We start from the raw sequence: 24,968 nt of genomic DNA on the forward strand, positions 1-24,968 counted from the left end.
CCCTTCCAATCATTAAAAAATAAAAAATAAAAAAATATATAAAGCAAAGAGTGGCTAGTCAAACATTGGAGAAATCCCATTGGCCACATGCAAAATCCCCCCAACAACTTCAGCGTTTTAATTATAACGCTTACATGCATTTTTTTTTTTGAAAAACAACGCCCGATAACGCCTAGCGTAATGGGGTGGGGGCGTTTTGGGGCGTTTTTTTTCAATTCTTTTAAAAAATACCGCCCCACTACGGGTGGTCTAAGGGCCTTTTTATGGCTCACCCAGGGCACTTGAATTTTCAGGATCGGTCCCGCCCCGTAATGCAGGTAAAAAAAATTATATTCTATAAATGTATCGTAAAAAAATTTGGGATACCCCTGAATATTTCTTCTAGTTCCGCCACTGTTAAAGGTACTGTTTATAAAGCAATATATACATTTATACACACACATATGTCACGTCGAAGTTCATCATATTAACTGCCAAAGCGCCACAATGGCCATCTCAAAGTTCGTAAAGGCCTAACGGGTAAAAAGTTTTAAAACAGTTATAGTTTCACCTTTGTGTGATAATAGCCTCCCCTTTGTGTTATAAAGAGCTTTATATTATAGTTTCAATGAATATTTTGGACTCGACATGGAAAAGGTTTAAAAAAAGTTATAGTTTCACCGTTGTATGAAAAAGAGTTTAATATTATATTTTCAATAAATATTGTGATTCAGAATGGATAAAAAGGTTACATGTTTTTTAGGTCTATGCACATGGTTTTTTTGTGACTTTTGAATTTTTAAACTTTAATATCGGGGTTTAGCTAAAAACGTATACAATGAGATCACTTCAAGTAAGAACCATGTGAAGTTGTGCCATTAATTTTCATGCTAAATAAATCTTTTAATAGCTTTGTAGTTAAAGAGTTAAGACAGTGCATTAATCCAAATAAACTTTAACTTGTATGTAGATATGTAAATGAATTATTATTCAAGATTGACTGAACTTACGAGGAAAATGACAGATCCAGGAATATTTTTCACCAGGTTCATTTTGGTAGATTCTCACTAATTTTTTCCAAATTATATAAGGGCTCCACTAATTTTTTCCATGTTTATTCAAACCAAGGGGGTTCTCGGGAACCCCCAAAACACCCCTGGATCCGTCCCTAGGAAAATGTGAATTAAGGTACGCGGAGTGCAGTGTCATCCATGAGAATGATAAAAAAAAAGTTGAGACTCATGCGGGACAAAAAATAGGGCCCTCTTTCTATAATATAAACTTATCAATTATATATCCAAGATCGACGATAATTGATTAACTGTTATAAAATAAACAAAACAATAGCAATAGTAGTGTGCTAAATATATGCTTTGTGGGTTGAGAATAACGACAACGATGGATAGGATTTTAATCTAATATATCAGAAACTAACGCGTCGAACCAGTAGTTAAAAATCTAAATTGATGAATCAATTAACAAAATACCACATATCTGAATGAACTGGTTAATCTAATATATTAGGAATTCACGAGTACAAAACCTAAAAAAATTTTGGGCCCTTTGCAATTTTGTGTCTCGGGCGACAACCCTAGTTGATGAGTATACAACATAGTGTTATTGGATTCTAATAATTTTAATTTTTATCTATTGACTGGAATTAATTTCAACTAGGGAAATGTGTAAAGACAGTATTAACTTTATACCTATTTTTCTCAAACGATCCCATATCATATATATTTTGTTATATGATATAACTATTTGTTAGTAGTGGGACAAATATGAGATACAAAATAGACAACATATGCTATGGATATGTGTACCTTGAATAAGTAGCTAAGATTAAAAAACATATCGGTAACCAGCGTGTTAGTTTAATATTTAAGTTAAAACAAATCGCCTTTATACATCAAACGGATATGAATTTAATTTAAAATAGCAGGATACTGTATTTTTTTCCAGAGAAGATGATGGATGTAAAATGCGTGTTGATTTCTATACCGAGTGCGTATATCGTACTAGTACTGTAACGAACTCAACTCATACCAATTGAATGCCCGCAATAACGTACCGCTGAGACGCGCGAAAAAATAAACTAGTTTTTGTTAGAGTTAATTACACAAATGGGTCCTGTGGTTTATACCTAATTTCGCATTTGGGTACTAACCTTTTATTTTAACATATTTAGGTTCTATGGTTTCAATTTTGTAACACCTTTGGGTACTAACACCAAAATTAGTTAATTAATGACTAAAATACCCTTGTATTTTTTTAAGTTTATCAATGTAACACATTTGGGTACTAACACCTAATTTTATTTAAGTTTAAATCAATTTTACAAAATCTATTTATTTTTTTATTTTCATCTTTTTATTATATCTCTTAATTAACATAAAGTCTATTTATTTTTTTTTATTTTCATATTTTTATTAAATTTCTTATTTAACATAAAATTTACTTGTTACACCAGTATTTTTTTAAATAAAATCTACTAGCTATATAGTTTTATGTAAATTAAATTTCTTACTAGTTTTAAATAATGTAAACCTTACTCTTTGAATTTTGGATATATATGATTGATAATAATAATAAAAAAAAATATCTTTCATGTAAAGAAAAATTAAGCCATTTTTAACTCGTTTTTTGTTCATTTACATTTTACTATTTTAGAAAGATATTTAATTTACATAAAATCTACTAGTTGCACCAGTAAAATCTACTAGCTATATATGGTATGTTTGGCATGGAGCTTTTAGTAGCTTTTAAGAGCTTCTAGCTTTAAGCTTTTAAGAAAAAACTCCTATTTAATAAAAAGTCTTGTTTGGTTGAAGGAGCTTTAAGCTTTTAGGTTAGGAGCTTGAAGCTTTTGGTTGAACGCTACTACTAGTAGCGTTTAGAAGGAGCTACAAGCTTTTAGCGAAAAATGACTATTTTAACCTCTCAAAATAAGAAACTTTTTAATGCACCAACTTTTAAAATTTTTAGTTATGTTCATTTTGGTAATTTTATACATTTTATTAAAAGCTCCAGCTACTCTACCAAACATCAAATATATCTAAAAAACTACAACTACTAGCTACCAGCTACAGCTACCAGCTTCCAGCCACCAGCTACCAGCTTCCAGCTTTCAGCTACCAGCCACCAGCTACTTTTGCCAAACATACCCATAGTTTTATGTAAATTAAATATCTATTTTACAAAAAAAAAAAAACGAGTTAAAAAAAGGCTTAAATTTTTTTAGTTTTATCTAAAATACCTAGCTATATAGTTTTATCTAAAATACCTAGCTATATAGTTTTATGTAAATTAAATATCTTTCTAAAATAGTAAAATGTAAATGAACAAAAAAGCGAGTTAAAAAAAGGCTTAAATTTTTTTACATGAAAGATATTTATTATTATCAATCATTTCAATCCAAAATTGAAAACGAAAATTTAATTTACATAAAACTATATACCTAGTAGATTTTATTTAAAAAATCTATTTAAAAAAATACTTGTGTAACAAATAGATTTTATGTTAAATAAGAAATTTAATAAAAATATGAAAATAAAAAAAATAAATAGATTTTATGTTAATTAAGAGATATAATAAAATAATGAAAATAAAAAAATAAATAGATTTTGTAAAATTGATTTAAACTTAAATAAAAGAGTTAATTACACAAATGGGTCCTGTGGTTTATACATAATTTCGCATTTGGGTACTAACTTTATTTTTAACAGATTTAGGTTCTATGATTTCAATTTTGTAACACATTTGGGTACTAACACCAAAATTAGTTAATTAATGACTAAAATACCCTTACATTTTTTTAAGTTTATCAATGTAACACATTTGGGTACTAACACCTAATTTTATTTAAGTTTAAATCAATTTTACAAAATCTATTTATTTTTTTTTATTTTCATCTTTTTATTATATCTCTTAATTAAAAAAGATATTTAATTTACACTTAAATACATAGATTTTGTAAAATTGATTTAAACTTAAATAAAATTAGGTGTTACTACCCAAATGTGTTACATTGATAAACTTAAAAAAATGCAAGGGTATTTTAGTCATTAATTAACTAATTTTGGTGTTAGTACCCAAAGGTGTTATAAAATTGAAACCATAGAACCTAAACCTGTTAAAAAATAAAGTTAGTACCCAAAGGCGAAATTAGGTATAAACCACAGGACCCATTTATGTAATTAAGTCTAAATAAAATTTGGTATTAATACCCAAATGTGTTACATTGATAAACTTAAAAAAATGCAAGGGTATTTTAGTCATTAATTAACGAATTTTGATGTTAGTACCCAAAGGTGTTACAAAATTGAAACCATAGAACCTAAACCTATTAAAAAAAGAAGTTAGTACCCAAAGGCGAAATTATGTATAAACCACAGGACCCATTTGTGTAATTAACTCTTTTTGTTATGACAAAATCATAGAATGCGAAAAAATAAACTAGTTTTTGTTATGACAAAATCATAGAATTAGTGCTGGGCTTTGATTCTGAATTGGGCCATCCATACTGGACTGCTCCCGATATTTAACAGGCACCGGCCACCGAGGCCCGAGCACTTGTCCGCTTTTCAATTAAAACAAAGTAGCAAACTACACTTTTTATGTGAAAGCACAATTATTTTGAGTGCAAAGAGTGACAAATAAACTGGTGACAAAATTATTCTATAAAAGTTTCTAAAAACAAGAAATGTATAAAGTCATAATGGATCGTAAAATATTATACAATGTCGAGCAAAATATAACAAAATGCCGAAAAATGTAAAACAATGTCGAAGAAAAAAGACACAATTAGTCACAAAAAGGCATGATGACGCAAATATAGAAACGACATAATAATAAATAAAAAATGACGTAAACAAAAAGTCTAAAAGCTACAAGCTAAACATCTAAAAATAAAAACCTAAAATCTCACGTCGTAGAGTTCGACGCGACGGTTCCAATGCCGCTTGAATAAGGTCAATCGGAGTCCGTTTGATACCTTTTTACGACTTCTTATTTTTAGGAAACTTTGTATTTGATTCTAACCCATAATTAAAGATAGTTATGTTTAGTAACATGTTTCGGATGTAAGCCAATCTATATAACTATATAATACATCTCCTATGGACATAAAAGTAATTTAACACCCATTTTTTAAGATGGCAGACTAAAAGCCTTACATAAACCCTATATTTTCACATTTTCCTTCCCGTTTTGTCCTCATCTCCTATTACATCTCCGTATATGTGCATCAGTTTCTTCACCTGAAGAGTCCTCTTTCAATCTTTGAATCTCTACAGCCACGAATCTCTACAGCCACAACATCAATTCTTACTGGAACAATTAATCCCCAAATACGTTTCATACCAGCAATATTTAACATCGAACCCATCATGGAAGTGGGCACACATTTGCAGTTTCATTTGACTACACTAAGGTTTTGATTTCTACTTTCCTTCTGAATTTCTACTTTTCCTTGTACACAACCCTTCTACTCACTTTTAATTTCATCAATTGTGAACCAGGTCCTCCCCATGGCTCCTTAATTTCATACCCCTGCAACCGGAATCCCCATATCTCAGGTGCGAATTATTGCTAATATTGTTCAATCTGGTGTTTTTAAGGAAAATAGGTTGATTTTACGAGAGTTTATTTTAAATTTAGCATTTTTGTTTATACCTAAGAAGCAAATCTCTGAATTTTGGCTCATAGGTAATGTGATTTTGAGGCATACCCATCGTAACATCATATACAAGTAATTAAAGTTGTCACAATTTACAACTGAATATGTATTGAATACATGTTCTTTTATTTTCGATTGATATGAATTTCTTTCTTTGTTGGGCTGTGGTTTTTTGGGGCTTAGGGTACTTCTAATGGGTTTTTGAAATAGAAAGTCATGGCTTAGGTTTTTAAACTTGATTTACCCTCGATAAGTTTTTTTTTAATTATTACTTCAAATACTTGACCTTTATAGTGATTTTCAAATTATTAACCAGTCAACAGAAAATATACTTCCAATGAAACCTCTGTTATTTAATCTGCATTATGTAAAACTTGAATATCCTTGCCAGTTACCAATTACTAAACTGTAAACAAAAACCGCTTAAATGAAAACGGGTCGACTCACTCAAATGGGTTAAACAGTCACTTGAGCAGGGTCTGTATTTTTGTAACAGCTTAAGAGAATAAAAACAAAAAAACGCGAAAACGAAAACGGGCCAACGCACTCAAATGGGTTAAACAGTCAGTTGAGGTGTATTTTTAGTACCTAAAACCTCCCAAGTTTAGTGTATAACAAAAAAGAATACTACATAAACAATATATTGACTTTATTAAAAGAATTCCATTGACTCTGACTATGTTTTCAAAATGCCTCACCGTATACTGCGTTTACGGTTACTTACAGTTGGTAGGGTCTTCAAAACATTTAGGTGCCATTTTAGTCCCGTTTACCTCTCAGCTGTCACCCGGCTGTTGTATTTTACACGTCTTTCCCCACATTCCTTGTCATGTATCCATTTCCAGCAATTTGTTTAACAATACGGATCGATTGCATTTGCAGGCGCACTTGCAGCCAGCCTACCCACGATGCCTAGGTTACCTACCGACGTGATAATTTCAGACATACTAACAAGGGTCCCGGCCAAGACTGCCGCACGATCTAAAAGTGTCTGCAAGGAATGGCGTGCACTACTATCCACGCGCGACTTTGAAAAAGCTCATTGTTCACGCACATTGACCCCCAGTAATCAAAGAACCCTGTTGATCCGTGACCTCAGTTGCCATATTCAGCCGATGGAATTTGAGGCTGCTGATTCCGGCCTGCAGACCATAGTTCCGCTCCCGTTTCAAGCTGAAATAAAGGATGTCATGATACTCTCACATCTGGACGGCCTCCTATGTGTCTACTTGCAGCATACAGATAAATTGGTCCTCTGGAATCCCACAACTGGCGCACACACACTTTTGTCCACCCCAGCCGGCCACGGAGTGTATACAGACCTAACGGATACGGTTGGATTATACAATGGCGCAACTAACGACTACAGAGTACTGCATTTATCTCGAATATCAGATCCGGTATCGGCGCATGTCTACTCCAGACAGCTGGGAAGCTGGAGGAAAATAGCCTTCGGAAGTAATCCCGAATACCAGAAGCCCACATTCTATTGGTCACCCGGTACCGTTTGCGGTGGCACTTTGTACTTTACCGTCTGCGAATGCTATGTCGTGGGTAAAAATTTGGTTGTCGGGTTTGATACCAACACTGAACAGGTTACAGAGATCAGCTTTCCCCCAGTACCATCCTCCGGGATTTTCCAAGGCATCTTAGTTGATGTCCGACAGTCTCTTCACATGGTTCTATGGACTGGCCATCAAGATATGTCACTAACACTATGGGCCCTACAAGGAGATACCTGGGCCAAACACTTCTCAACTCCTACAATCCCCCCCATACCCCTATCGCTGTGGCTAACCATAACCCACTACTTGACCGACGGGACTTTTGTGGTGATGAGTAACTCTCGAAAACTTTATGAAATACGAGTTGGCAACAACCCCTTACAATGTTATTACGCATCCAGCTGTTTCCGAGGTTACATAGGCGCGGTTTTCCAACAGACCTTAGTCTCGCCAATTGCTTGATTTTTAATAACATAGTCTTTACCGTTTTGGTTTTTAGTATGTATGTCACCTATGTTTCATTTGTTCGCACATCTAGACACGGGTTATCACCGTTTTGTTTTCTGGTATGTATGTCACCTAAGTCTCATTTTTACGCACACCTAGACATGGATTATCACCGTTTTGGTTTCTGGTATGTATATCACCTATGTTTCATTTGTTCGCACATCCAGACATGGGTTATTACCGCTTTGAACCTGGCTTTAAATCAACCTCATTTCCGTCAATAAATCTATCATCCCAATATAATACAACTCTCCAGCAGACAAGTAATATATAAAAATTTTACAAAACTTTATTACACAGCATTTCCCACATCTGAAATATAACATATGAACAACATACATTCTTTTATCACATAAAGTGAATCTTAAAATGTACACTTACACACTGAAGTTCAATCTGAGGTTTTTAGTTTTCGATTCGTCCACATCAAAATATAATCATCACTTATCTCATGCTTTCGGCATTTCAAGTGGTTTAAAAGTTTAACCATATTAAAGACACCCACTTTCCCGTTAATAAAACAAAATAAAATGAATGCTACTCTCGAACTTATCAAACAGGAAATATATTCTTCTACCAGACTAAACGCTTAACATACTACGGTTCTTCCACCTCATCAACTGTTTCTCGGTCCCTATGACACACGAGCAACACCTACCTGCTTCTTACATGGATATCATCGTATGTATCAACTGTTTTATAACCGCATTACGCCTATACTCATTTAACCACATACAGGGACTGATTTTTAACCCCATAACTACTGTAACTGTTGTTGCCATTTAATTTTATTATTATTGTGCTGGTATTGACATATCACTAACTATGTAAATTGTCTCTCTTTTATTGCCACACCTGTGCATGTGTTTTTAATGGGTTTCACTCCCCCAATCACCATCTGCCACGTATTTTACGCAGATTCAGGTCACACATCCACACCATATGTCTGATAGGCCCAAAAAACAACGTGTCGATAATGTTGACTCGGTTGCGCTACAGAAGGAACGTAACAAACGCTATTACGCTGCAAGAAAAGCCGCTAACGAGTTACGTAATCGCACACCTCCCGATCACACTCCATCTGTTCTTGTCACATCTTTCACATCTGCTATACCAGTTGGACCCTCTGCGTCACAGCATCCACACAATCAAACACCCCCTCCACGCAGGAATCGGATCAAACCAAATTCACACTACTCAGGTATGCGAGCAACAACCCTGCCCGCAGAAGCTCAAACATATGTGCCGTCCTGTGAAAGGGCCGAACCCATACACCATCTCCCCCCAGGTTAGTATTGCCATACCCACTACTAATTTAGTAAATTTAAATTTCATACTTGCCTTACTAAAGATATTTTATTCAACAGGTCCTCAAGCAGAGCCACATACACCACTGACTCGCTTCCCACACATTATTGATAACACACCACTCATAGATCCAAGCACGGCACACGATCCATATAACTTTGTTTTCGAAGGCCTCCCCACATCACACCGTATCCTAAAGGAGATGACCCCCTGCCCTCGCTGTGCCGCAAAACGCTTCCCTTTTGAATTCCCAACCTTTTGCTGCATGGAAGGAAAAACAGTCCTTGCACACACCGACATTCCAGAACAACTACACCATTTATACACAACACAAGAAGACATTGGCAGGGTTTTTAGAGAAAACATACGCGCCTACAACACCAACTTCTCTTTCGCTTCAATGGGTGTCTCGTTAGATGAAACAATGACCAACATGACAGGGGGTGTCTACACCTTCCGTGCCCACAAAGGAATATATCACAAAATAGACCAACTTGTTTCACGGGATGGCACACCCAGATACTTACAGCTATATTTTTATGACCCTGATACGGAGTTAGAACATCGGTTGCGCTGGCCAAATTTAGATGGTACTATTACTAGAATTCTTACGCAAGCTCTTTCCACAAACCCTTACATGATAACCTTCCGCCGCCTAGCCGACCTAGGCCCCCTAGACAAGTACAGGATTACCATAAATGCTTCGGTTGAACTCGATCAACGTGTCTACAACCGACCTACCACATCTGAGGTGGCTGGTATTTGGGTAGAAGGTAATGACAATATCACCGCATACAAAAGGAGTATCATTGTTTATGGCAGGTCTGAACATCAACAAACTATTCAACCATACTACAGTTGCTACGACCCACTGTCATACCCTCTATTCTTTCCCAATGGTGAGCCCGGATGGCATTCAAATATACCACGACGTGGAGTAGTCGCCACTGAAACCCAAAACAATCAGAACACCATGGAGGACGACATAGACGGTAGCAACATTTCTACTCACATTTACATAGTTACAAATAAAACACGGTCATCCTAATATTATTTGGACTTAACTGCTAACCCTTTAAACCTTATATCAATATGCAGAGCTGGATACACGAAGATCCAGGACAACTGTTGCTATGCGAGAATACTATTGCTACAGGTTCCAAGTCCGACCAACTGCAAACATACTGCTTCTGGGTGGCAGGTTGCTACAACAGTTTACAGTTGACGTCTACATAAAAGTAGAGACATCGCGGTTACATTACTATGAACGCAACCAACCTAGAATAAGGGCAGAACTATACCAGGGAATTGTGGATTGCGTCAATGCCGGTGACGCTCACCCGACCACAATTGGCAGGCGTATCGTCCTTCCTGCATCTTTCATTGGTGGTCCTCGCGACATGCGTCGTCGCTTCCTAGATGCAATGACATTAGTACAAGATGATGGGAAACCAGATTTGTTTTTAACAATCACATGTAATCCACAATGGCCTGAGATTTCTCTGAATTTACACCCTGGGCAGACTGCACAAGACCGCCCGGATCTTGTTTCCAGAGTTTTCCGTGCAAAATTGGAGGATCTTAAGGAACAACTCTTTAAAAAACACATTTTCGGCGAGGTGCGAGCACACGTTTACGTAATTGAGTTCCAGAAACGTGGTTTGCCGCATGCCCATTTCCTTCTTATGATGTACCCACAGTACAAAATCATTAACCCAGATCAATATGATAAGTTTGTGTGTGCTGAAATCCCAGACATCCAAAGGCATCCCCAACTGCATGCCGTCGTTGTCAAAAACATGATACATGGACCCTGTGGAACCCTCCGCATGAACAGCCCTTGCATGCAAGGGGATCCTAAAAAATGTCGCTTCCATTATCCAAGGCAGTTTAATGACCATACAACACAGGGAGACGACGCATATCCCCTATATCGAAGACGCAACAACGGCATCAAACTGGACATAAGGGGGAAAACACTAGACAATAGATGGGTAGTTCCATACAATCCAACGTTGCTTATGATGTTCAACTGCCATATTAATGTCGAGATATGCTCCAGTGTAAAATCCGTGAAATATCTATTCAAATATATCTACAAGGGCCATGACAAACAGGTCATACAAATAGATCCAGATGCAAATGACGTTGTTATCAATGAAATAAAACGATTTCAGGATGCACGCTACGTATCACCACCTGAGGCAATGTGGCGTATTTTTTCGTTCCCTCTCTCTCAAATCTACCCTGCTGTTTTAGCCTTACAACTTCACCTCCCTAAAAATCACTCCGTAACCTTTACAAACACCGACATAATGTCTGAAGTTATACACAGGGAAAGGGATAAAAATACCATGCTCACTGCTTTTTTTGAGAAAAATAGGCAGGACCCAACAGCTAGACAATATCTGTACAAAGATTTCCCAGCCCACTACACATGGAATAAAGGCGACGCGATTTGGAAAACTCGTAAAATTAAGCCACGAAGAGGGCGAATTGTTTCTGCAAATCCGGCTGAAGGAGAACGATACTACTTACGACTTCTTTTGACACATATCAGGGGGCCTACTTCGTTTGAACATCTTCGTACGATACAAGGTGTTGAACACCCTACTTTCCGTAAAGCCGCTTTAGAGAAAGGCTTAATTGAAAATGACAACAGTTTATCACAATGTCTTCATGAAGCCGCCGTATTTCAATTCCCAACCGCGTTGCGAAGGTTATTTGCAACCATATTAGTTTTCTGTGAACCAGGTGATGTTCGCCAACTATGGGTTGATCATTTTGACACACTTTCCGAAGACCATCAACGGCATTCTCAAAACAAGGCACACATCCAAAATTTGGTTCTACAGGAAATCGGCTCATACCTAGAATCTATGGGTAAAACACTATTTGACTTTGACCTCCCTCCTATGTCAAATGACGTAACCACAGTTGACGTAACCCACCGTGACACACAAGATGAATTAAACATAATTGTTGACCCGGCACACTTACATGCACAACACACCCTCAACCCCGACCAACAAAGTGTCTTTCACGAAGTCATGCACCACGTTAACCGTAACCTACCAGGGGTCTTCTTCATAGACGGCCCAGGTGGAACAGGAAAAACCTACTTGTACAACGCACTGCTCGCTGAGGTCCGTTCACGTGGCCTCATTGCGCTTGCAACGGCTTCGTCAGGCGTTGCGGCAAATAACATGCCGGGTGGTAGAACGGCCCACTCTAGATTCAAAATTCCAATAAACTTAACTAACAACTGCATGTGCAGCATAAAAAAACAAAGTGGTGCTGCTCGCCTCATTAACTCGGCGAGACTGATCATTTGGGATGAAGCATCGATGGCCAACCGACAATCCATAGAAGCAGTCGACCGCACCTTACAAGACATCACCGGCATAACTCTCCCATTTGGTGGAAAGATAATGGTAATGGGAGGAGACTTCAGGCAAGTGCTGCCCGTTATAAAAAAAGGCACACGAGCACAGATCGTAGACGCTAGCCTGCGCATGTCACCTCTTTGGTCATTGACTAAGAGGATGCAGTTGTCGATAAATATGAGGGCCATCAACGATCCATGGTACTCACAGTTCCTATTACGAGTAGGCGACGGAACTGAACCCACAATAGATGGAGCATTCATTAAAATCCCAGAAGACATGGCAATTCCGTTTACAACTAGGGATAACTCGATCAAAGAACTCATTAAAGCCATCTTCCCGTCTCTACATACAAATGCCGAATCCTCTGATTGTATAACTTCACGAGCAATCTTAACAACTAAAAATGAAAATGTCGACGAGATCAATGACCATATCATCGGCATTTTCCAAGGTGAAGAAAAACTATACTACAGTTTTGACACAGCGGAGGACGACCAAAAAAACCTATATCCAACCGACTTTCTAAACTCACTAACAATCAGCGGGTTGCCGCCCCACAAGCTTCGTCTCAAAACTGGATGCCCTATTATATTGCTCCGAAACATCGACCCGCCAAACGGCCTATGCAATGGCACTAGACTTATATGTAGAGCATTCGGACACAACGTCATTGACGCAGAAATAGCAATCGGTGACCATAGCGGGAAAAGAGTTTTCCTACCAAGAATACCCATGACTCTACCTGAAGACAATATGTTCCCATTCAAACTAAAGAGAAAACAATTCCCGGTACGACTTAGCTTCTCAATGACAATCAATAAATCACAGGGCCAAACAATACCCTACGTTGGAATTTACCTCCCAGAATCTGTATTCTCACATGGCCAGCTTTACGTGGCACTATCAAGAAGCAAATCACGACAAAACACAAAGGTTCTGGTCCACCCCGCAAAAAGGTTTACACAACCCGGGATTCACACCTCCAACGTTGTCTATCGCGAAGTTTTGCAACCCTGATCCCCAATGTTATACAAACCAAACCGTACGTTGGGTTATATATTTAACGCAAATTTCTAATATTCGTGTGACTTTGTAAATAAGAAAGTCATACACGCATAATATATGGTTATAGGCTTATAGCGTCCTTCAATTATTACATAAATTGTATTTCTTTTATTTTTTTCCAGAAAATAGCAAAGATTCCTCATAACAAAGATGCTCCTCACTAACGAGGAGGCTGTTTCTGAAACTGATCTACATCAGTCCTGGGTTAAGGTAACTGAATCCCTATTTATCATGCTTGCAACTTCAATTCTTTATGGTGCTATACCTTGTTATTGAACCTCTAAACAAATGGTCAATGATCCACTTCATATGTTTCAAGGTTAGGCTCATATGATTGAACCTTTAAATGGGTCAAAGTGGCCCGGCTTTTTTGAACGTGTTAATAAATTTGTTTTATCAACTGGCTCAAGCGGGTCCATTTCATTGAACAAGTAAAACTATGTTTTTTTCTGAAATGGGTCGAATGTTACTAAATGGCCAATTTTCTTACACCGGTTAACTGGGTCACTTTTAATAAGTTGATGAGTTATTTTAAGCTTGAATCAGTGGGTGTTAAACGGGTCAGTTTCATGAACCTGGTAAGTTTTTATAAATTGGCACCAGCATTTTAATCTTATGCTAAAATAGGTATTTAATTTTTTAGTTTTGCTCTAATTAGAGACGACAATTCCAACTTCTTTACTGGGCCAAACTGGTAAATTAGAAAAATAGCGATGAAGGTAACCGGACGAAAGTTGCCCAAACTGCGCTTTTAATACATAAGGAACATTATTTGTAGAAAAGAACATTTTTAATCATACTGGGCATACTAATTTTGCTTATAAAAAAGAACACTAAAAGATTTTGCATCAACCATACCAAAACTATGTGGTTTGACGCAAATGGTAAGTTATTTATTTTGTAACCACTTTTGGTATATTGTTTATCGACTGTAAATAAACGTTCGTGTATTTACATTTATTCAGGATACGGGTGGCGACCTAATAATAACGAACAAGCTCTTGCGAAAGTAGTTCAGGACGACCGTCATTCTTCGTATCCTCCTTTTGTTCCTAGAGAATATCAACCAGTGGGCTGGTTGGGTCGATAGGTTTTGTGTGGACTGAAACAGGTGGTTACGTTGATCCAAGACACTTGTTCAACATATTTATCTTTTTAATAAACAAGTGCTCTTAGACAGTGGCGGAACTAGCCCATTAAATCAAGTTGGACGGTTGTTGACGTTTTTACGTTAAAATCAAGTTGTCAATATCCCATTTGGCATATCTTTTGGGATTGCTATACCGAATGTCGTACCAGTACTCTACGGAATCAAAACGATACAGGCGTACTATACAATAAATTACGAAGTAACTGATAAACCAACTATAAACAACCCCAATACATAGCTCTAAACTCACTAACCTAAGTCATATATTTCCCTCGAGGTTTGCCCCTTAGGGATGAAAATGACAAGTTTTTGAAACCACGAGGACCCATATGCGAAAATCCCAAAACTGGCCAAACCTTAGGGATGAAAATGATATAAAATTGATGAAACCTGTTTCTGTTTTTTCGACCCTTGAGCTTTGGCCCTCAGGGATGAAAATAACAAGATTTTTAAACCACGACGACCCATATATAACAGACATCGTTATTAAATCTAATATTAGTCGAGACACCCGCCGCAACGCGCGGACATTCCCACTTCATTTCATAAAAATAACTTCACCTAAAATAAAACTCCAAAAAATACGGAACCGGTATACCCCCGCTACGCATCGGTTCAAAAAACTTCAATACTATAGTCACCGTCAAGTGCGGGCAAATAAAACTTAATTGGTATTCGTATTCATACTGTTCGATAGTACATTGAAATTCACTTCCACGCAAATCAAAGTTATAGTTAAATACATAATTCATCTTTAAGAATAAATAATAAATAATAAACACCTACATCATCCAACTAAAATAACCCCCCCTGTAAAAACCACCTCCTCCTCCTTCAACCTAACCTAATGTTATAATCTACACCTCAATTCAGAAACTGAAGCCCACCCTTAACCCCATTCAATATTTCGTCCATTCCAATCACCCCATTCAATTGTTTTGTACGTTACTCAGGGAAAAGCATCCCAATCACAAGGTTCAATTCTTTCAAACTCCATCCTTCATTGATTACAGATGATTCAAATCGAAAATTGAAGGCCACTCAATAATTGACGCAACTAATTGAATTCCCAGCATCGTTTGGAAACCCACAACTATTTAAAATGGACCCCTCACATCAATTGTTTGCTCATTTGCAATTTCAATTCCATATTCTCAGGTTTGATTGATTACCCAATTATCTTATACCAATTCTTTGGTAATTCAAACAAACACGTTCTAACTTTTTGAATTATGAACAGGTCCGTGCAGGATTCTCGCTTCACACTGCCGCGTCCGGAATCCCCGTTTATCAGGTACCAATTTTCTCCTATTTTCATTCCCTGCAAATTCATGACTTCATTTACCGCCTGCCTTCGCTGGATTTTAACAAACCGGACCGTAAAAATTTCTAATTTCAGTATATACACTTGAGTCAACATGTCAAACATATATTGCATAGCTGTAAAATAGTCAACTCCCGCTTAACTTACTACTATCTCTTTCATATTTCATTAACATTTATTTACCACATCTGACAACAACATAAAAAAAATAAAAATCATTATTGACGTTAAAAATGATGATGGTTGACTACCATAGGCTTCAAACTTCAAACAGAACTTAATTCTCAATTTAAGAAACAAAAAAGATCCAACAGTTGTATAAATTCCCTGCTTTTGTGTTTGATTTTAAAAATATATGCTTTGAATGTCAACTGACGCGTATATTATTGTCATACCTGATAACGAAATTAAATATTGGAGTGGGACGGTTTTCTACGGAGGATTAAAATGTTCTTTAAAACAACTTACGACACCATAACTTTCTTTGTCACTTCTAATCTGTTGGGTTTTAAGAATTCCCCAACTTGACAGACATTACGTTTTACTCGCAACTTGCTTGCGTATTTACAACCTCCTCTCACTGATAACTACTTTGCTATCCTACTTTGCTCCCCAGCCATGTCTTTAGGTGTTGAAGTGATTGTTTTTGGAATACTAACATGTCTACCAGCCAAGCAAGCCACCAGATGTAAGATTGTCTGCAAGGACTGGTGTGCATTACTATCGACGAGGGCATTCGAAACAGCACATTGCTCCCACTCCCTAATTCCATCTAATCAAAAAACATTGTTAACCCGTCTATTGGTTTGCTCCGTTTACCCAATGGACTTTAAAACTGGTGACTATGGGACCCCGACTAACATTCAATTCCCATTCCCACACGGTCTAAAGGGCATCGCAACATTAGCCCACCTGGATGGTTTGCTTTGTATAAGTTTGCAACCGACCAATGACTTAGTGCTTTGGAACCCAACCACAACCAAGTACAAGCTTCTTTCCACCCATACTGGCCAAGGACTCTATAATAACGTCAACGATGTGGTTGGTCTATACAAAGGGGCGGCGGACGACTATAACGTATTGCATATAAAGAGAACAACAGGTGTGACTACAACACAAATCTACTCTAGGCGCTCGGGAACCTGGAGACAAATACCTTTCAACACAAAACCCGAATATGCAACACGTATGTTCATTTGGTCACATGGGACTTTATGTGGAGACACTTTGTACTTCACAATCACAGAAGAATGGGATGTATTTATAAACGTCGTTATTGCATTCAATACAATCACCGAGAAGATTAGCGAGATACCATTCCCCCCAGTCCCACCGACATCCGTTTATGAGGGGGTTTTGGCAAACGTACAAGACTCACTACAAATGCTTCTAATGACTACAAGTGGCGGGACCAAAAAGAAGGCCGACTTATGGACACTCAACGGCGATCGCTGGTATAACCTCTTCTCAACACCACCTGTGACTCGCATACCATTCTCAACATGGGTGACATTTACACACTTCATGACAAACGGAACGTGGTATCTTATGAGTGGCCCGATAAAGCTCTATGAATTCCCAACCGAAAGCTACCCGTTGGACCGTTTCTACGCAGGTAATTGGTTTCAAGGAAACATAGGAGCAATCTTCACTGAGACGCTTGTATCGCCGACTCATTTAAATTAGCCCGCACATCATCAAAACCGTTTTTCTTTTCCCCCCATGCTAATACATCTGATTATTCAGATGTATGAATATCCAACCGTGGTACCAATAAATTTTCTGAATTATTATTTACGTTTCATTACCTAATGTTCACAATGAATTCATCAGTCATGGACTCAATAATATTCTATCTACTTTACTTTTCCAACCTCTCTTATCTGCATACGTCTTTGACTTTTCAACTATGGATACTTAAACTGATTTCCTACAACCAAATAAATCAATAAACTAACAATGGCATGTGCGTTGTCATTCAAACTACTTATTTAAAAATTACAAAAACTAAACGCCATTGACAAATTGCGATGCTGCAGAATCTTTTCCTTAAGAGGACAATACTAACAAAATAACTGGTAAACTTTATTAAACTACAATACAAAATTAACAAACTGGCAAATTTCAGGACATCCATCATCCCGAAATAGGCACCATAATAAATTTTAATCCTTTCAAATTTGAACAACAGCCTTTTCATATTTACATTTAAAAATCATCTCACATTGCACTTACGCCATGTGTTATGGAGCAACGACAATCCTAACTCGCATTTACGTACATTGGTTCGTTTGGACTTTACCTAAACATGGTTGATTGTAATGCCCTTACGACTGTTTTCCACCAACGAAACCAGTGGATTATTTTAGTCTTAAAAAAAAAAATGAAATGGGTCATTTCCTTACCGATGCTCACTGTTACGTCTGGCCAATTACAACAAAAATCATGCCCTCAATTGCTAAAAATGATTAATCTCTTTTTCAGGAACCAACGAACAATGGAAGGAACAACTAACCAACCGAAGCCAACACACCCGGGTACGTCAACCACACCAACAACACTTCAAACCAAATCCCACACAATTTATTTCTATGCGACATTTTAACGTTCATAAAACGCACGTCCCAATGAAACAGAAACGGCCCCAGCAGTCAAGCATAATAAGAAAAGGAAAACACCATCTGTAACAAAACCATCGCTCAGTGAGTATGACCCGCAAGCGGATTCCCCGGCAAAGCACGTTAAACCAACCCCATCAGGTACGCAAAAACATATCCAACCACTACAAATCAATTACGTTTACATTCTCAGCATCAATTTCATTAACAAACACAACCACATTTCAGCAACGTCCATGAACAACCCAACACAACTGACAAACAAGAAACAGGGGGCTATCGCTACAACCTCTGAACCGGAAAACAAACGCATAGACCAAGAAAAAAACAACGACGATTGGGAAGATGATGAATGGTGGTCAACCAATATACACGACATCATCGCCGCATGCACCCCTCATGACACCAATTGAACAACCTCTGTATGAATACGTCCTAAGGCTTTAAAGACGTCTACTGTAACTCAGTACTTAATAACTCAATAAGGTTTATCTTTTTACAACCTGTCTTTTCAATTTGAAATTATCACGTCCATGACCACAACATCCAAACTACACTATTCTATTAAAATAAACAACAAATTCCATACCCAGGATTTCTTGAGTTCAATACAACCATTACATGAGACGAATACATGAGTCTCTACCAACAACTGAATAACGAGGGTCACATATGCAAAACTTTCGTAAAACTCCCACAACCCTTTTAACCTTCACACTCTCGACTTGGTGACGTATTCATGCACGGTATTATCGACTCCGCCGCAACGCGCGGGTCTCCACCGTATACTGCGTTTACGGTTACTTACAGTTGGTAGGGTCTTCAAAACATTTAGGTGCCATTTTAGTCCCGTTTACCTCTCAGCTGTCACCCGGCTGTTGTATTTTACACGTCTTTCCCCACATTCCTTGTCATGTATCCATTTCCAGCAATTTGTTTAACAATACGGATCGATTGCATTTGCAGGCGCACTTGCAGCCAGCCTACCCACGATGCCTAGGTTACCTACCGACGTGATAATTTCAGACATACTAACAAGGGTCCCGGCCAAGACTGCCGCACGATCTAAAAGTGTCTGCAAGGAATGGCGTGCACTACTATCCACGCGCGACTTTGAAAAAGCTCTCGCAGACGGGTCAGTGTGCATCACTGACAATGGACGTGGGGTATGAACTTATATACATAACTTAAAAGCGGTTGCTATATAGTGAGCATAATGGAGAAACAAGTAAAATGTTTTGAATTTTAAAATGATTTGATTTTGTGCAATGTCTAAACCCTGTTCATACCCATTAACAACATCCCATAAATCGAAAAAGAATCCCAGAACAACAAGGCCGATGAGTTGGGGCAGGGGTGAAAACCCTACCCAATTCCATGATGGGTTCGGTGTTAAATAATTGCATGAATGAAACGTATGGGGTAATTGTACCAGTGGGCTACAACCCACATGCCTTCTTTAAAGTTAAGTATTTTAATATAAAAATTAGAGTAAACCAAAGGGACCATTTATGAAGTTTACAACAATTACTTTGTGACTTTTTCATGTATGTTCTACAAGTTTTGAGACTTTTATATCCTAAAATTAGGTTATACGAACCTTTCTTTGTTACAAAAGTAGTTTGTTATGTATGAGTTCCAAAGTCTTTGAACACTTGTGTCTCATACAATGCAATGAAAGTTGCACTTTCCTTTAAATAAACTAATAAAATTCAATGGCATCTAAGGGTTTCAGCCAAATCGTCTCTCTCTAAGAAACCTAATCGACCTCATCTTCAACGTTACTTCACTTCATCTTCCTTCCCGTAACTGTGAATCATCAATCATCATGATGAGAGTATACGAACCGCTAAGGTAATCAATTGTATTGAATTGCACCAGCAATCGTTCTCTTCTCCTCTCTAACAAAAGCATCCCCATCATGAAGATAACTCACGGTGTTCAGATCTAGGGTTCCGGCTCTTCCCTGTCTTCTCCGAACTCAGGTTTCTTAAAGCACCTCCAACTCTCATCAGCTTTCAGAAATTTCAAGAGATTTGGTGATGCTTTTCCTCTTCGGGTCTCGAATTGCAACCCTGTAAAGACAAATTACAGGAGAACAATTGTATGTAAGCCTCTTTCTTTGCTCATCTTTTAGCATTTTATATTTTCTTACTTATCAAATGATGTTGGATATTTGATTATTAGTTTCTTATTTGATGATTGTTTGTAGGTACTGAGGATATTAATAAGTGATGAAGTGATATTTTGTGTGGGGATTCAATGAGGTATGGTTTTGGTGTAAATTTTATGTTTTAACAATTATAGTTCCGTTGTCATCTCTGTTTTTTTCTATTCAAAGGGCGTTTGGATTTGGATTTTGACACTTATGAATTAATATTTTTTAATGTTTTGAAAGACAGAATTTGGGGATGTTTGGATTTGGATTTTCAACTCTTGTCCTGCTGTTTATAACCCAATGCCCAATGCCCAATGCCCAAAGCAAATAAGGATGAAGTCTGGCTTATGCAGGTTTTTTTTTTATTCTCAACTGATTTCTTATGTTGATGTTTTGTATAATGATTTAAATTTAAATTAAGAGAAAAACAATAAACCTCAGTTCCTTGGAGGTTATCAGCTTTGATATTACATAGTATTTTTTTACTTTATATTTTAATATCAATTGAGTATCATCAACATGCTGGTTGATTCTAATTGGGATGCAATAAGCGCCTCTAATAGGGCCATGTTTCTGTTTGGTGCCATAAACCCATCTCATAGGTAATGTATTTTTGGTCAAATTTGTTGACCAACATTGTTATATGTCAAATTCACGAACCACTAATTTTACATTAGTTATGTTGGTAACAAATGGCTTTAATTTTTATGCAAACATTGTTACTAATTTTGACCCATTTAGTTATGAATGGCTCTATTAATTAGTACGTGCTTTATCTTAAACGGGTCAAAAAATCCTAAACTGGAAGAGACCATTCTTTACGGTTTACTCAATCTATGAAATTGTTTTAATGAATATGTTTGAAATATTACTGTAAAAAGTGTTTAGATCTTGTAATTAAGAAGTTTTTGTAACCGTATTTGACATGTTAGTATCTAAAAAATGAACTAAAATGTGTTGGGTTAACGTACCCGGACCCACCTGCTTTCAACTGCACTTAAAATAACTAGCATGAACCCAAACCAGTTGTGATCCAACACACAGTGCTTCTTTGCTACAAGCAATCAAGATAAGACTTGTAGAGTATGAAAGCTAAGTAATTAATCTTTCAAACCCGGTCTTGGTTCATAAAGGCAACTTGGGTGTGGTTTGATCAGTTCGCTTGTCATCAGACGAATAGTTTTGGTGGATACACTGCAGATAATGTGACAAAATTAATGCTTTATTTGTTTTCTTCTCACTCGCCTGAAATATTGTTATAATCGGTTCGGGTCGGATTTATCATGTTTTGCTCACTATACTTTTTTGTACATGTGAGTCTTGTTTTGTGAACAATTCGGGTCAAGATCAATAGGGAAATTTGGCATGATACATAAATCTCACATTTTTATCCTTGACAGCCTATTTCTTGCATAGAAAATGACAAAAACAAGGCACAAAGTCATCTTTATTTACTTATGTATGGAAAGCACAGTGATAAAACATATTTGATCTCCCATTTAAATTCATTTTATTATTTAATATGTCTGACAAAAACATAACCAAATCAACTTGTTCATAACTAAATTGGTCGAAACCCCCACGTCTAAAATATTATGCTAACTGGTCTCTTCTTTGGGTTTCAGATTGCTGGACATAAGGACCTTCTAGAGGGTGATTCTTACTTAAAACAAAGAATTAGATTGCGAGATTCGTCTAGCACAACCTTAAATGTATTTTAAGCTTATACCCTAAAGCGAATGTGTGACCCAAACCATCAAGGGAGGTAGCATGACTCTTTGGGAGCTTTAGGTTGACCATCAAAACCTTTTGTCCATAATTTATTGTTTCAGGAGTAATTTATTTTATTAAATAATATTTATGGGGGTTTTTATGCATTTTGAAATAGACACTGGAGCGACTTTTGACATGTATCAGTAAGTTAATCTTTTTTTTTTTAATTTTAGCTAATATATATTGAAGTTTATTATTCACTAACCTTTCTTGTTTTTACTTAATATTTCAGGCAAGAGTTGAGATGAAGTTAACTTGACTTGTTTTTACTTAACAATGTATCAGACTTGAAGGTGTTGTGAAAAAGTGCAGTTTCTTATGCTCTCAACCACCAACTGAGCCTTGATGATTTAACTTAAATAATTGATGAGGAAAATATAAAAGTCACAATGGAAGCTTTCTTGAATGCTCTTCATGAAGTTATTCCTGCTTTTGGTGCTTCAACAGACGAACTTGAACGTTGCAGGTATATATTATCTAGGAATGAGCAAATGTTACCGGGTACCGGTACCGAATTTACCGAACCAGTACCGAATTTACTGAATCGGGTACATTTTCGGTACCGACTTTTAACGTTTTCGGTACCGGTATTTACCAGTTTTTACCCTCAAATACCGGTACCGGTATAGAACCGTACCGTACCGTACCGGGTATATTCGGTACTGTGCCCCATTTTTAGGGATTTTCGGTACCGGCAGGTACCGAGCTCATCTCTAATATTATCTCCAGCTGTTTTTTTTAAATTAATAAGTTTGTATTGTTTTGTAAATTTTTAGTTGATTGTGGTCAGCGACATGCTGAAATCTTTAAAAGAAATATGTAATTAGCAGAGCCATTTAAGGTGTTAGTCGAGGTGTTCACTTATCATAGTTCTTCTAGATGGTCCAAGTGACAGGAGAATTATGGCTTTGATTAATGGTTTAATTAATGTTAATATAACTATTTTCCCCAGCTCACACAACCTTTTTTTGGCAGTGGTAAGACTGCAATGGCAGCAACTGTTGGTATTGGTAGCGATTTCTCCTATGTGAAGATTGTAAGTTCTTCTATATTTTAACTATGGGACAATTCCATGATACCCTTCAATACTTATCATATACCTGTCTAGGGTGGGGTTTGGCTACAAAGTCCATTTTTTCTACAAAGTGTACAAACTCATAAAACACCACAATTTCAGTCATAAAACACACTCAAAACCTATAAATAACATAGTGAAGATCACTAAAACACAATATCCAAACCCTAACAATCCATAAAAACTTCAAACACACCATTCTAGAACTATGAATATAACACACAACAGGATAATCAACATAAAACACACTAATATTAGTCATTCGATAATCAAAGTCTTATCATCTAAAACACAACACAAAACCCACAAATATGGCGTTTAGTAATCTTCACTTTGTTATTTGGGGGGTTTTGAGTTTGTTTTATGGTTAACATTATGGTGTTTTATGACTTTTTACACTTTATAGGAAAAATGGACTTTGTAGCCAACTCCCACCCTACCTGTCTAACAAAAAGTTATAATATCAAATATACTCATTTTCAAATTTGTGACATTTATGATACTTGTGGCTATGCTCGTTGATGGATGGATGGACATCATCATACTGGTTCTAAAATTGGCAAGGTCGGAAACAGAAATAAATCAAGAGGAACCCTCATGTTTATTGTTTTGGTATCATAATTTACTGATCATTTCTCTTTTTTTTTTTACTTTACAAACATTCAATTGGTTTTTGACTTGTCATTTTGTCGTGTGTAAAACGGTCCACGTCACAAGTACTCTTTATTTGATATATCGATTAAATATTGGGATGAATTTTACATCCTAAAGCATGGATATGGTTTGATTCAATTTTTAGTCCCGCCGCAACGCGCGGGTTACCTACTAGTGTATTATTAAGGTTAAAAGTTAGTCATAAGTGTATAATTAATATTATAAACAATTTAAAAACTTCAAAGGATCATTCCACACATAACCAAGTTTAACACAAATTAAAAAAAAATCACATAGATGCATGCATTTTTTATATAAAATATTTTTTTTTTTTTTACAAAGCAATGGCAGGTAGTCGGGCAACAAGTTGCGCCGCCACCCCCTTTTGAATAGAAAAACCAATTCTACTAAATACAAAGTTTGAAACCTTTAGCGACGAAGAATTACTATTAACGACTTTTTGAACCCGATTCAAGAGTCGTACAGCGTCAGGAGCGAGACCACCAAAGGTATCAAACACAAACGGGACAAACACATGTTGATTCTCCCGGCAAGCTTTGTCATGTTTTGCCACTTTGCTCGCCTCTGCCTTGAGCACCGCTTGCCCTACGACAAAGCCCTTGTCCTTGAGTCCGACAAGGGGGGAGACTCCAGTTAGATCTACACAAGCGTGTTTCCCCCCTTCCCATCCAAACACAAGGATGTCCGCCGGGCGTAAAGTGGACCTCCCCTCTAAGGGGTCAGTAAGGAAATTTACTGGAGCCTCCTTTTTGGCAGAGATCCCGG

At 37.0% G+C, this 24,968-nt stretch overlaps 3 protein-coding genes across 14 annotated transcripts; all 3 read left to right on the forward strand.

Annotated features, from left to right (window-relative positions):
• The first annotated feature begins 6,564 nt into the window (after positions 1–6,564).
• On the forward strand, positions 6,565–7,623 carry LOC110944174 (putative F-box protein At3g17480). Its single transcript, XM_022185887.2, has one exon. The coding sequence runs from the start codon at positions 6,565–6,567 to the stop codon at positions 7,621–7,623; it is 1,059 nt and encodes a 352-aa protein (XP_022041579.2).
• A 987-nt stretch (positions 7,624–8,610) lies between these two features.
• On the forward strand, positions 8,611–13,382 carry LOC110944175. The gene is made up of 3 exons (XM_022185888.1): positions 8,611–8,869; positions 9,036–9,968; positions 10,075–13,382. The coding sequence occupies exons 1-3, from the start codon at positions 8,611–8,613 to the stop codon at positions 13,380–13,382; spliced, it is 4,500 nt and encodes a 1,499-aa protein (XP_022041580.1).
• Positions 13,383–15,367: 1,985 nt separating this feature from the next.
• On the forward strand, positions 15,368–24,301 carry LOC110942286 (putative F-box protein At3g16210). 12 transcript variants are annotated; one of them, XR_004893680.1, is made up of 13 exons: positions 15,370–15,738; positions 15,821–15,874; positions 18,389–18,441; positions 18,541–18,663; positions 18,751–19,008; positions 19,489–20,630; positions 20,735–20,789; positions 20,925–21,033; positions 22,306–22,471; positions 22,569–22,596; positions 22,686–22,919; positions 23,429–23,489; positions 24,093–24,301. XR_004893680.1 is itself a non-coding variant. In XM_022184023.2 (5 exons), the coding sequence occupies exons 1-5, from the start codon at positions 15,683–15,685 to the stop codon at positions 18,933–18,935; spliced, it is 471 nt and encodes a 156-aa protein (XP_022039715.1). In that variant the 5' UTR covers positions 15,369–15,682; the 3' UTR covers positions 18,936–19,047. The 12 variants fall into 12 exon arrangements, 2 of the variants coding, with proteins under 2 accessions (XP_022039714.1, XP_022039715.1); XR_004893679.1 differs by having other exon boundaries at positions 19,489–20,626; XR_004893682.1 differs by having other exon boundaries at positions 19,489–20,626; positions 24,104–24,301.
• The last annotated feature ends 667 nt before the right edge of the window (positions 24,302–24,968 follow it).

The sequence above is a fragment of the Helianthus annuus genome, chromosome 5 (genome assembly GCF_002127325.2).
Source record: "Helianthus annuus cultivar XRQ/B chromosome 5, HanXRQr2.0-SUNRISE, whole genome shotgun sequence".
NCBI classification, from domain to species: Eukaryota; Viridiplantae; Streptophyta; class Magnoliopsida; order Asterales; family Asteraceae; genus Helianthus; species Helianthus annuus.